General features: G+C 42.1%; 1 protein-coding gene across 1 annotated transcript in view; it reads left to right on the forward strand.

Moving 5' to 3' along the window:
- mei1 (meiotic double-stranded break formation protein 1) overlaps positions 1-14,930 on the forward strand; it is a 57,674-nt gene that overhangs the window by 22,171 nt on the left and 20,573 nt on the right. Inside the window, exons 16-22 of the mRNA XM_071901966.2 lie at positions 1,447-1,507; positions 2,319-2,416; positions 6,469-6,649; positions 8,442-8,592; positions 9,654-9,869; positions 10,092-10,196; positions 10,482-10,668. Coding sequence (XP_071758067.2) covers positions 1,447-1,507; positions 2,319-2,416; positions 6,469-6,649; positions 8,442-8,592; positions 9,654-9,869; positions 10,092-10,196; positions 10,482-10,668 — 999 coding nt within the window. The remainder of the gene's footprint in view (positions 1-1,446; positions 1,508-2,318; positions 2,417-6,468; positions 6,650-8,441; positions 8,593-9,653; positions 9,870-10,091; positions 10,197-10,481; positions 10,669-14,930) is intronic.

The following is a 14,930-nucleotide window of genomic DNA, read 5'->3' on the forward strand; positions in this document are numbered from 1 at the left end:
ATGATTTGATTTGATTGTGCCATGCACTGTAGGTGCCCAGCCCACCTGGGAATATAAGACACATCCATACATAACAGTGCAAAATGTAAGCAGAGTTTTCCACGCCTTGTAAATCCTTGAAAGTTTGTGGATTTCAGAAAAAGAAATAGCGGCCTTGAAAGTTAATGAAAATGCATCAATTTTTTATTAAAATGTAGTAAATTCATCAATATGCTTCAGGTCTCTGGCTCTCTCTCCATCCTAGTATGAGGAAAACCCTGCAATGGAGATTTGTGTTGATCTAGCCGCAGTCACTAAAACATGTCACTTACCCAAAACGTCAATTTTGAGTCCTTGAATTTGACCCAACAAGACTTTGAAAGTCAGTAAAAAAGTCCTTGAATTTGATGTCCAAGTGAGTGTAGGAAGCCAAACATATTTCTAAACAAACTCATCATATAAAGAATAATAAAAGATAAAATTAATTTCATTTTCAATTTCTCCTACATCCCATAGCAGACAGATTCTGTCTTCCTCTGGTGTACAACTGAATTTTCCTTTTTCTATTGCTAACGGTAATGTACATCAAATAGTAGCCCGTCTCTTATGCTGTAAGCAGTGACGCCAAAAAAGAAGCAATGCCAAAAATTGATTATTTACTCATTGAAGATACTAAATGCCCGAATGCCGAAAAACTTGATGATGAAAATTCATATCACAGTAGAAAGCCATCTGCCCAAAGCCAGCAGTCCAGATGATGAGTCTCCATTATTGACAGGGGAAACTTGTTGCCTCGGGCTGACAGACAAGCCAGTGCCGCGGTACTAAAAAGAAACTTAGGCATGAAATTTATGCTGCGAGTGGTCAACTATGCAGAACAGGTTTCAGGAGATGCAGCTGATTGGTATCTTGGCATAGATCCAAAAGTGAGAAGGAGAGAGTGAGTTAGTTGCTTTATGAAATAAAAAACTGTCTGTAATAAGTGAAGGCTGCTCTCCATTACTGCAGCACATAAACACCAGGCTTTTAAGTACAGTTTCACAATAAAAGCTGTTTTTTTTTACTCAGGATTAAAAAAATGGCTGCTGTCCTATTACCTTGGATGTTGGCTAATGATGAGCTTTTCCCACTGATCCTTACAACAGTATTTTTAGAATATGCTGTGGGGGGATGAAAGCTAATGTGAGATTAAAATGCAAAGATTTGTGGGTAGTGAAGTGGGATTGAATCATTTGGCTCACTTTCAGGCGTAACGATGGCCGGTCTCTTCCCCTGTCCTGTTCCTCTCTTCCTCCCTTTCTTTCTCATCCTCCTCCCCCTCTTCCTCACTCTCTCCCACTTTCTTCCTCCTTATCCTTCTCCTCTTCCCCTTCTTTTCTCCTCCTCTTCTGCCTCTCTCTCTTGTCCCTCCTCTTGTTCCTCCTTCTTCTCCTCTTCCTCATCTTTCTCCTCTCCACTTCCCTCCAGCATCCTCTGGTTTCTACAGGCTGGCTCTGGAACACAAAGCTCTCCTCTGTGCAGGAAACAGGTAACAGGATAACCTGAGGACACGCACGCACACACACACGCACACATACACACACACGTAGCACTTAACAAAGCACTGCTGTCTGAAGCCTGAACCTTCTACTGCCCCCCACATAGGTAGTATTTCAGTGTGTTTTGGTGTTTTTTGTGTGTGTGTGTGTGTGTGTGTGCCACCATGGTGGCCACCAGAAGGCTGAGTTCTTATTATCATTTCCCGTCGGAGCACATTGAACAATGAGACAGATGACACAGACTGAGGCGTCTGTCATTTCTGAGTCACTCTATCTCCTTCTTTCCATTAAGCCAGTCTTCTCAGCAGTGTATCTGTCTGGACGCAAGGGAACTGCAGCCTCAAAGCCTACTGTGTGTGTGTGTGTGTGTTTCGATTTTTCTGTGTTAGTGTATGCAAGTCTACGTGCTTTTGTGTGTATGCATGTCTGTGTGTAATAGTGTATCTGTTTGTGCTCTTGTGTGTGTGTGTGTATAAATGCGGTGGACTTGGTAGGCTGTAAGCCCCCCTGCTCTGAGCTGTAATGAAACTGAAACCATGCAGCCTCTGTGTTTCATATTTGAAAGGATTGAGCTAAAGCACATCCTGCTCGCCTGTCACAGTTCACTCTTCACAGTATTGACCATGCATTTTGGATGATATTTAATGTCTGTCCCAGCTGCCCCTGCTCTTTCTTTATCTCACTTTACCATTTGCCTACTTTCTTGCCACTATCTGTTCTTTCTGTTCATGTTTATTCTCTCTCTCTTCTCTGTGTGGCTTTCTCTCCGTTTCTTTCTCTCTCTCTCTCTCTGTCTTTCAGGAACCCAAATCTGAATGCGTCTTGCTGTGGTTTTCTACAGAAACTCAGTATGTGTCTGCTTTCTCAGGCAGACCATGCAACTGGCTGCAATCAACATGGTATATATATTCACACACACACACACACACACACACACACACACACACACACACACACACACACACACGCACGTTGCTTTCGTGAGCTTCCAAGCAATTATGTCATGCTACCAGTCATTTGATACTGTTGATTCAAGATTCTGTTTTCTGTACGGTCTAGTCATTCAAATAACTTCTTAAAACAGGGCTAAAATGAATACAGGTGTACATTTACTCCTGTACCTACATTTATACCAATAGCTAGCTAAAATGAAATCCAGTGAGTCGATTTTATTAGAGAATTTTATTTATTGGAGTGTCCATTGAAAAGCTATGCAGAAATGGTTAGATTTAGGGCCAGTTGCATGGACCGACTGACCACTTGCAGGGCCTTAGACTAACTTTTTCTAGTGCCACCAATATTTATGTAATTTGTTGGCACCAATATTTTGGTCTGGAGATTGCTTCACACACAATATGTTATCTATTGAAATATGTTGCCTGTTGAAATTTATGTTGTGCCTAGAATGTATAATTATGCTGTGTCAAATGGATAAATGTAGATAATGTGCTGCAGATTTTGGTTTGCCATTAGTAAGCACTGAAGAGTGGAAAACTACCTGAAATCAGGAGGTGAACTGTCATTTTTTTTAACCAAAAGGTCTGTCCCAGACAACCAAAGAAGAGCTGGTCTGGCCAAATTGCATGCATCAAACAGTTTCCAAAGAACTGAATTACCTACTGAGAGAGACCAATGGGTTTTAGGTGTGGGCAGAGAGACGGTAATTCACAGAGCTCTACCTGCTCTGCCATTCTAAAATGGACTAGCCTTTAACAGAAATTTCCTATATTCTTTAATAGCTTTAGAAAGTACAAAACATTGCTTCAGTATTTTTTTTTCTCTGGGGAATTTATGAAATCAAAACTTCAAAGGCTTGGCTGGGTTTTTAGGTTGCATTGGGTGTGAGCAAAGAAAATATTCAGTGGCGCTACAGGAAAAAAATAGGTGAGATAAGTCCTGTTTTATTTTCTGTACAACCCTAAGCACTGGACCATAGACTGGAACGAACCAGTAGTACATTTTCATTACAAGCTAAATTATCACATGAATCAAACACCAATATTAGAACATTCTATGAGAAAGCCTATGAGGAACAAATCTGGTCTAATTACCTTTTACGAAATCACTGATATTAAACTGACCTCTTTACAGAACATTTAAGTTATTAAAGGTGCTGATGACTGTAGTCTGCTTAACGCACTTTATTGGCTGCACCTCAGGCTATAATTTGATTTGTTGATGGTAGCTTACAAGCCTAACTAAACGCAAAAGCCCTCTCACAGAGCAGGTTCTTGTGGACAGTTGCAGTAGGTGTATGTCCATCAACAGCTAAATGCCACTGAAGTGTCCTTGAGCAAGACACACACTGCTCACTAGTCGCTCTGGATAAGAGTGTGCACTAAGTCCCTGAAATGTAAATGAACCTGTGTGACAACACAGATAAAGGGTTGATGATTAAAGGGCCGCTGACTGTCAGACAGAACTGAATGTTGATATTATACAAACCTAACTATCTTTAAACGAGAGAATAACATACAAAGGCTGAGATTCAGTACTATTCCCTTTCCAATCCCTTTCCAAATCACTGAAACATCCCTTAAAATTAATGCAAAGACAAAAAAAAAACTTGAAAAAACCCCATTTCATTGGAAACTGCAGCTGTCCCCAGGAGGCATGTTGTGACATTGGGACTAGAGTTGAGTCAAGTATTTCTTTGAGGTAATGAGATGTACAAGTTGGTGTGCGAGTGTGTGTGTGTGTGTGCATGCGTGCGTGTCTATGCGCATGCTTGCGACTGTGAATAATGAGCTCTTCAGAGCTAGTCTGTGTTTGTTCCTCTTTCTGCCTGTCAACAACTTCCTCCCTCTCATCACCCTTATCTTTTTCATTTTCATTTTCAGCCACTCTCTTTCTCTCATTTTGCTCTCCTCTCTTCTTCAATTTTACCATTCTGTTTCATGTCAGATGTTTTTGTGTACCGACTTTTGCTTTTAACTTTATTTATGTAACCTTTATTTAACCAGAGATTTTATTTTATGATGACAGACTGGCAAAAGGCAAAGGGCCTCTTGAGGGGAGAGGGACTGGCAGAAAATAAAACGAAATCTTTCTTTCTTGTCTCTCCTTCCTTCCTAACCTTTTATTCACCCCCTTCATTCCTTGCTGTCTGTCATTCTGACTATCCCCTCTCTGTTTTGATGTGCTGTTGATTGTATTACTGTCTGTTGGTTGATTGATTGTTTTGATTGATTAAGTGTATCTTTTGTATAGCTGTCTGTCTGATGAAATGGCTGTGAGGAAGAAAATATCTATTCTATTCTACTCTATCCAAAATATTATCTTCTCTTCTCTTCTCTTCTCTTTTCTTGTCTTGTCTTCTCTTCTCTTGTCTTCTTTTCTCTCCTCTCCTCTCCTCATCTCTCCTCTTCTATTACCTTCCACTATTCTATTCTATTCTATTCTATTCTTTTCTATTCTATCCTGAGCAGATGGAGGCCACATCCCACTGCAGCCTGCTAGGTCTGTTGTATCCCTTTCTCTCATCTTCTCTCTTTCTCATCAGTCTGTCCCTTGCTCTGTTTCTCTCTCTCCTTGTCTTCCCTTTAACTCTCCATCCTTCTCTCATTCTTCTCTCTCTCTCTCTGGACTCCTGTGTTCCAGAGCAGCCTGTCCTCCGTGTCTCTCCATGGGTTCAGCCGTCTCCCCCTTTGTTTCCCTTCCTCATTTACCTCTCTCCCCTTCTTTCTGTCTTTCCTTTACTCCCATTCCTTTTTTATACTGTGTTCTCTCCTCTTGCTGTTCTTGGTCTCTCTCCCTGCAGACCCTGGTGTGGCTTTATAGCCTCTGTGTAGTCATGGATCAGTGACTTTGATCTACTCGCTGTCTGCCATCTCTCCCCTCGTCTTCTTCATCCTTCAATCATTCTCTTCCTTTCCCTACTTTTCCTTTTATACTGCATATGCCATTGTTAATCTCTCTCTCTCTCTCTCTCTGTCTCAGAGGAAGAGGTCGTATTGCACATTTCCTCTATTTATTGTCATGTGTCAGTGGCCCTCTCTCCATCTCTCCCCTCCTCTCCATGTACCGTTCTCTCTTTCTCAGACCTTTTTAAGCTGTATCTCGTATACCTCTTCTTCTTCCTTCCCTCCCTCCCTTTCTCTCAGCTCCCTGAAGACCGCCCAGAGATGGAGGCAATGTTGCGGTGCAGCCTGTCCGTGCCGTGTGGCAGAATTTCCCGAATTTCCCGCTACGCTTCACATCTCGCCTCCCCTCTTTCTCCTTCCCCGTCTCTCTCTCCCTTTCCCTTTTATGCTGCATCTTTCATTGTTTTCCTTCTCTTATCCCCCATCTCCTAATCTCTCAGTCCTCCAGCTCTTGAAGAGGTGGAAGCCCTCCTCGGCACCGTATGCCGCCCCGTGTTGCCATGTCTCAAAGTGGCCCTTTCTCATGCTATCGCTCTATCTCTCTTCTCCATCCATTTCTCCCTTGCTGTTTCTCTTTCTTTGTTATTGTTCCCTTTTATACTAGATCCTTCATTCCTCCCCCTCTCTCCATCTCGCCTTCCCATTCTCCAGGGGCCTCATTTATAAAAATGTTCTTTGACTTTATCCCAGATTCCATCATCCGACCTTTTCAAAGAATGTGATGGAAAAAAAAAACTGAATTAAAATATCCATGGCATTCGTAGCTTGGGTGAGGATGGAAATTGTTTTTAACTTTTGATATATTATAGATAATAGGAGAAAATGTAAAATCAATGCAACCCCACTCATTTTAGCCCCAAGATAAATTTTTCATAAGCCACAGCTTTGGCTTGGATTTAGTCACAAAAACAAAATTGGTCAGTAACACTCCTTTATAAATGAGTGCCTCTTCTCTTTTTCTATTCATCTCTCTCCTTTGTCCATATCTCCTTCTCTTTCTGTCCCTCTGTCACTGTCTGTCGCTCTCTCACTCACACTCAATCCTGTTCCTTTCTTGTTTCTGTATTATTCTCCTGTTCATAACCCAGATCCCGAGGAGGTGGAGGATCTTCTGCGTTGCAGCCTGCCCTCTCTGTGTTGCCGTGTGTCAGACTGGCCCTCTCTGCTGCGCGAGGCCCCGGGGCTCCAGCTGTCCGACTCTGCAGGGCCCAGGGCCGCTCAGTACTGTCTGCTCATAATGTTACACCTCGCCCTGCAACAAGGAGACAGGTGAGACAGCACACACACACACACACACACACATCATCTGAATCTACATGACCCGGGGCCATTCAATATACTTCACCCTCCAGCATGAGGATAGGTAATATACAGGCATATTTATTCAGAGGGAAGAACACACACAAACACACACACACACACACACACACTGAGTTCGACTCTACACGACCCCGAGCCACTCAATAATTCCCGGCCACTCGGCTAGACCTGGCTGTGCAGCATGGAGTCAAGTAGCAGAACACACACACGCACGCACACACACACAAATGGACAAATTCTCATCCATAAAAAATGAAAACACCTAGACTTCCTTTATTCGCATGCAGAGACATTTTCTTACCCTTGTTAAAGGTATGCGCAAATCACCCTGCGGATTTATAATTCATACAGTAACCATGTATTTTTCAAATAGCTGAATAATGAGATAACGAGAATGGCTTTGGGTGTCGCTGAAATTTTTAGGTAGACAGTGCCAGAGGTGTACCAATAGTGGTTTTATGCTAACCAAGTGCAAGTACTTAGTTTTGAATTCTTGCTTGTATTCAGTGCTAAGCACTTTTCATGACACTGACCATTTTGGATTGTTAAAAAAAGTAATTAATGTTCATTTTAAAACTTAGCAAGTGCTAATGTAATGAAATTGCATGTTCTCAGCTGGTTTTGTAGTGGAAATGGAATTAATCAATACTTCAGCACCAGTAGCATTTTGCTAGTACCCTATTCACAATACAATACAATACAAAATACAAGTACTTTAGCCTGGTATTGTGCCAGCAGAGTGGCCTGGTGAGTAGGGATAGGTTGATCCAGAAGGCCTGGGTTTGATTTCCCATTACAGCAACTGTTTGCCCTGCTGAAGTGTCCTTGAGCAAGACACTGAATCCTTCCAGGGGGCGCTGCTCTGTAACTGACCCTGCGCTTTGACATGTAGAAGGGGGCAAGTGAAAAGACTTTGCCCCCTGGGGATCAGTAGAGCATCACAAAACCTCCCTGTAAACTATATTAGTACTGGTGTCGGTGCACCGCTGTAACTCCGTCCCTCCAGTTTTGCATGTTTGTAAACTGAGAAGCCAGCTGGTTGCATGCCGCTCTAGCTCTCTCCCTGCTCCGGGGCCACTGCCACGGCCCATCGAGGGTGCTCCAAAGTACATATTTTATGACCTCAGAGATACGGGGGCTTCTTTGGAAAGTTTAATCTGTCCTTCTGTGGAACCTCAGCCCCGCCTGTCCCCACAGCGAGGGGATGAAAACTTCTCTCTGCCTCTGTGTGGTCTCATCAAGATTAATGGGAGCTACGGCCAGAGATTTACATAGCGTGGGAGGGCTGTGTGTGTGAACAGTGTGTGTATGCTGCGATGTGGTGTGTGTATGTATGTGCATATGTCACGCGAATTTAAAGTGTGTGCATGTGTGTACATTCTATCTATGAGTGTGTGTGTGTGTGTGTGTTTGTCTGTTTGTGTGTGAGAGAGAGATAACAAGTTTGCTACGTCAGCAAGACCCTCGAGCACTTTCCCTGCTTTGTACGCAAAGTCTGTGTGTGCTTGTCCACTTTATTGCCCACATATTGTATGTGCCTGCTTAAGTTTGTTGTGTTAAGTGTGTGTGTGTGTGTGTGTGTGTGTTTGTATGCATTGAAATGTATGCTCTAATGTAAATGTTTGGCCATATCTGTGTGCACTTGTAATTTTGTAAGTTAATGGTCTCTTATGTGTTTGTGTGTATGTGCATGTCTATGTATGTGCATGCATTTGTGTGTATGTGTGTGTGTCTTGTCCAGGCTCCTCCCAGACCAGACAGTGTTCTCCAGTGTGGTGTGGCTGTTGCGTTCGGTGCAGGAGCAAGGCGACTGTCCTCTGCCTCGCTCTGTGCTCAGGTCTGCCCTCTACCTGCTGGCAGTCACTCAAGACAAGAGCCCCAACCTCGACTGGGTAACTCTAGCAAGTCTACAATTAGTATTGCAGATATACAGTATAGTCAAATGATAGTTGAAAGAAAGTGGAAAATACTTTGACTGACAGTTGGTCTTTTTTGCACTCGTCCAAAATCAAGGTTTAATGTTGCCCTGTTGATCAGAAAACAATCATACCTCGTAGATCATGACAAAGACCTTTTTCCAAATCATTAGCATCCACTGGTAAATCTGGCACACATATGATCCACCAAGAAGAGCTAATTTCAATAAATTTTCAACATTTATAACTGGTTTACCTGTTATCCCTTTGTATTTGTTCAGCAGCATACACTATGGGGCCCGTTACAAGCAGTGTGCATCAGTTTCAAACGTTTATATCTTATTGAAGTGCTGCTTAGTGAATCATATGTATGCCAAATTTACCAGTGGATCCTAACAATTTGGAAAATGCCTTGAGTCATATTCTATGAGATATGTATATTGGACATTAAACATTAAACGGTCAGATTTCAGCATGGTGTTGAACGTGATGCTCTTTCCCACGCACAGAGAAAGAGAGAACAGCATGTACCGTGGCTAAATTTTAGTATGGTTTAGTATGGAGGCCATTCACTTGGAAGCCAGTGAATACACAGAATCAAAGCTTGACGTCTCTTATTCTTCTTTTGATGTGAAATCCATATTGTACTGTAGATGAGCCAACAGCAAAGAAGATTAATTATAGCTCAACTTTTTTCAAAAGCTATACAGAACAAATCACATTTTAACAGTCAAGAAAAATAGTTTTCTTTAGTTCAAAAGACATTACGTTGCAAAAACTTGGCACTGCAGTTTCTCCACAAGTACTTCAAAGTATGTATGTTTACTATGAATAGTAAAAAGGTGATAGATTACAGCCTCTAGGAGACTGCCTTCTGTGACCGATGGCTCAGTCTCACAGTGGGGTTTTTACAAGTCTCACAGTTGGGTTATAAAGAAAATGAATTTCCAACAACACACTGTAAAACCCATGTCTGTATTCCCCTCTTGAAGTAAGTGCTTTGACTTTTTCAAAATTTCTCCACCAACCTACTCCAGGGTCCTTTGAACTGCATCAGCAAGGCCCTGTCCTCCTGCCAAAGCTTCTCCTCCCTCTACATTCACCATCCTCCACTCCTCTACTTCATCTGTCGCTACCCGGAGCTAGCAGAGAAATTTGGGCCGCTGGTCTTGGAGCTATGGCTGACCCAGCAAGCCCGGCGCACAGAACCAGAACAGACCACGGTGAAGGTCACTTCACTTTCTCTTCCATCAGTAACTCACATTTAACAATCAGTAATTAATTTTACTGATTTGATTGAACACATTTGTAGTTCATTTGATTTGATATAACACACTTTTTATAGCATGAGAATGAGTTACTCTTTGAACTCTCTAAAATTAAAATGAATATGGGAAATTACAATCAGAATTTAACAAAAGCTGGTTTGATTCGATGCCCAGAAACAGGCAGACAAACAGGAGACGGGGGAGAAGAGAGAGAGCCTGGTAGAAGAGAAGCAGGATCAGGAGCCAGACCCAGAAACCATGGAGCTACTGACTCTGATAGAGAAGTACCCAGCCGTCATACTCACCCTGCTGGTAAGAACTGAAGACCCCAAACAGGGACTGGGTTTTAAGAAGCTGGCCACATAAAAATGAAGACACTTTTTACAAGCTGGCCGCTGTGTTGCTGCAGCATTGCTTCACCCCTAAGTGGAAAATCTCAATGTTTAACCTGCATTGAGTACCTTGTGGGCTTTACTGCATTAGGACAATTCATGAAGTGTCAGGTATCACAAAAACATATACTAAACTGATGTGCCTGTCTTCCTGCCTCTCTTTCTGTCTGCTTGACTGTCTGTCTGCCTGCCTGTTTGTCTGCAGAGTATGGTGTGCACCAGGGAGGCTCCCCTGGCAGAGCAGGCCCTGGGGGTGCTGGGGGGTTTCCTGCAGGGTCAGAGGGGCTGTGAGGCAGACCTGTGTGCCCAGCTCAGACCAGCCCTGCTCCAGGCATTACAGAGACTCAGTGTGGAGAGCAGCCATGGACTAGGACAGGGACACAATGCAGGAGGTAGGAGACATATAGTCACAAAAAAGTAGAATTAGTAGAATTACCTGTTGTATCCCAAAAAAAAAAAAAAAAACTGCTTTTGAGGCAAAAACTGACAAAGTATTCTACTCTAATACAATGGTTTATTGCTTGAACTGGGATCACACTTAATCTGTGATGCATTTGTGTTGCTGAAAACTGCAGAGTTCTGTGCAAGGATCTTATGGCTCAAATGTATTGAGATGGAACTGATTAGACAACGTTATTGGTTGTAATATTACGACATATAATTTTGTTGCAAATCTGAATCACTGATGCAATGTTTTCATCGGGCGAACTGCACAGAGAGGTGGCAAAAAACCAGGGCAAAACAATAATGATTTTAGTTTACTCATCCATTATCAATACATAAACAATGCAGAAAAAAACAATCCAACGCATGCAGCACCTTCGTCACAGCTTCATGCATCTGCAGTGGAGTGATGCAGCAGTAATGGATTCTGAAATTGAAATTAATGAACTTTAATCGAGTCTGTGATCGCAGCCTTAGACAAAAGAGCACAATCTTTCAGTAGGTTGTGCATTATGAACCACACTCTCTCTACAGTCACCTTACTGCAGAACCAATCAGGGCTATTTAGAGAGTCATTTTAGAGCATCAATCAATTATATAGTGTACAAGTACTGATAGCAGCAACAGCATGCCATCCAACAGAACACAAACGTGTACATGCAGAAACTTCCATTTGTTCAAGCACCACTCTACCCATGCATGCTCCTTCTTCTTAGAGTTGCTAAATGTTGTGAAAAAGTCCTAATGGAAAACCATGCTGATCAAAGTGTGACTGCTCATGTCGGCTACCTTTTCATTAACTATAAGATTCATTGTCCACTGACAACTATTGAACCCCAAAAATGCACTGTTGTCTATAAAGGCTTCACTCTGGCCGCTGCTCCATTAACACATCACACCCTTTGAATGTTACACTATACTTAAGACACCATCCTTGCTTCCACTTTAGACTATCCTTACTTGTCTGTTTTTTGCAAACCTGCCAGCTTTGTCGTAGACTGAAGCCAAATTTAGATGCAGTAATGCTCACTAATACCTTAATATCTCAAGGCTACAGAATCCATTTCTGCAGTAATACATCCAGCTCCTCACAGCCAGCCCAAATATTTTGCCCCGCAACACATATTTTTCTACTTGAGTTTAATTTTATACAGCAGCGATACCAAATACCATCAGAAGCCGCCATCATGAATCAAGATTACTGCCAATTGATTTGGCTTGACGCTTAATTATATCTCATTAAAGCACAGATACAGTTGATAGATTGAGGTAAATGTTGCTGTTGCTCTCCTGAGTCTGCTTTTCTGATGTGAGAGCCAGTGTTTTCCTGGCTGTTTTCTTTTTTGCCTTCAGTCGTACACATTTAAACTTTGTACAGCAGATGAAAGCTTTTGATGAAATCGTCTCTGCTCAACTCAATACAGGCTGGGGTGGAAAGGAGCGCCGCACACATACATACATATGCACACACACACACACACACACACACACACACACACGCACACTCACAGATACACATACACACACATACACTCACACAAACAGGTTTACCCTGTAGCCTCCTACGCTATGAGATGTAATAGAACAAATGCACCCTGACAGTCCCCCTTCTCCCCATACAGCAAACAGTAAAACAGTAACTCAATTAAATCTTAGCTTTGTAAACAGCCAGCAGCAGCAGCCGCACCTAGGCCATTTGGGCTCAGACACCCATCTTTTGATATTGACTGAAAAGTTTTTTTCCATTTAGAAAACTTATTTTCGGATAGATGTCTTTTTAATAGAATTTTCTTTATGTCATTTGTGGCAAATAGTGTACCACATACTCCATAGGACACACACACTTGATGACACCAAGACAAAGTACATTCACACCATAACACACAGGATTTCTACGCAGGTCTAGAAAGGCTGGGAATGCACAGAGAATGAATTAGTTCATTTTCAGGTCTTGAAATGCACAAAATGCCTGAAAAAAAATATGTGAAATGGCTGTTCAGTCACAACACGCATAGCACTGCACCTTTTATGGAGTTGTAGACTCAATGTCATATCACATATTATGATATTTGTAGAATGATATAGCTAATTGAACAGTTATATTGCTTGACCTATAAAGAAAGTTACATTGCTATTACCGGCATGCAACATATTGGACACTGAGCAAAAGTTTCAAAAAGTACCAAAAATTGTCAAAAGTTAAGATCTGGGAAAGAACTTGGGATTTTACTGCAGAAAACATGTAGGGAGTCTGAACACAGCGGTGCTGTGGTGATGCCTTGAAGCACGGCCTCTCAGGTTACTTCTCCACTTAAATGTCTGCTCGTTTTCAAGGCCCTCTTTCAATTTATGGGAAGGTGAAGTGTAAACACTGGGCCCAGACACCTGCTACCACTGCTGAGCTAATACTGCTCAACCTAACTTACTCTCTTCACCTTATTATCCCCTCTCCAGTCACTCTTCTCTCTCACCCCATTCCTCTCTGCCTCTCACCTGAACACACTGAAGGACAGTTTGTGTAACCACTAGGCCACCCTGCCACCCAGTTATTCAATAAATCATATCAAGTAAGAATACCTGATACATCCTGGCACGGCTCCAGCCCCAGATCTGCAATAAGATAATCAACAATGTACTGAGTGTATGATATATACATGTGCTATGTAGTTGTGTTATTTCTTTTCACTGTGCTGTCAGGCGAACCGAGTTTCATCTCAAGTGTAATCACAAAGTCCCTCCTGAAACCTGTTTTTAAGTCGGTTTGAGATGGCAAAGCAGTTCCCAGAACACTGACACCTCTGATTAATGTTTGCAGGTTGGTGCCATTACTCCTCAGTTAAAACCTATCCTCCCAAACATCCTTTGTCAGTAGAAAAGGTGGGAAGCGAGATAGTTGTATATCTAGATGCCTCTCCACTATGATTGACTAGGCCTTTAGAAAATGCACAGGTTTGTATTGATTTAGTATCAATAGACAGTAGTGTTGGTGTGCGGTAAAGGCTGCTGTAGCACAGGGGTTTTTGCATTTTCTTAGACATATAGGGAGGAATAATGTACTTAACACTGGTCCCAGGTCAGATGCAATACTGTTGGTCTCTAATCTCAGTATTCAGCTAAGATAAACTGAACACAGACTTGGGGCAATGCAACTTTTGCGTGGATTACAGACACGGGTGAGCCAAAACAAATATTAATTGCCATGGCAACAGCTGTTGTTGCCACTGTGTCTGAGAGATAGTTTCAAATAAACCCGGACAACAACATTTGTGGAGTGGAGACAACATTTAGATACGCAGAGCAGCACCCTCAGCTCTGCCTTCTGTCCCCCTCTACAGACGAATCATTCATTTACCACTTTTACACTGTTATTCCATTTTGAGCCCATACAGGTCTCAGTGTCGCCTCTCAGCTTTCATATAATAATCCTATCTCCCCACTTTAACCTCCTCACACATATCTGGCTCTTCTCATCTTTCCATCTACCCTTCCAAGTAGTAATCTGCCTAGTGCCGGTGGGCTTGCTAATCTAGCACCAAGATTGTCTTCGTTCCATTACAAGCCCGTCTGAGAGAGTTTTGGGAAGCCCAGCCCAGTACAGTTCACCTCAGGTCAGTTTAATCAGGGACTCCTCAAGGGCAGGGAAACTGATAGTGATTCAGGGAACCCCGGGCTTTTGATGATCAATACAGCCAGTGATGTAGTGGTGGTTTTGGAAGTGGGGATCCTGCAGAGGATGGGAGAAGTTACTGTGACCCCTCCAATATATATTTCAGTGGTAAAAAATAAAAACAAAACTAAAAAATAAATAAAATTGAACTAAAACAATTATGTCTACTGTAAAACATAAACATATACGTGAAATGTTTTTAGTTTTTGTCTTTTTGTTTATGTGCAAGGCAAAAAAAAAAATGCTTGGCAGAGAATTTTGGCTGTTTTTACTAGTGCAAATTGAAGAATTCATGTAAAAATGTTTATAAAAGAATTTGATTTATTTTACTAATGAAAAATCCCAAACTACAGTATAACACTGGTGATTAGTTTGGTAAGTGAAGATGCTCTAAATGGTGGGTAAATTCCTTATTCCTGCATAAGCTACTGACTATGTTCCTGAATACATCCCAGTTCAGCTTCATTCAGTTCAGTATCGGTCTGATTTGCTGGTGTGAAATCTCCCACAGAACGCTGCCTTGTCCAGTGTGCCTTGTTCAAT

Source organism: Centroberyx gerrardi, chromosome 7 (genome assembly GCF_048128805.1).
Source record: "Centroberyx gerrardi isolate f3 chromosome 7, fCenGer3.hap1.cur.20231027, whole genome shotgun sequence".
Classification (NCBI taxonomy): Eukaryota; Metazoa; Chordata; class Actinopteri; order Beryciformes; family Berycidae; genus Centroberyx; species Centroberyx gerrardi.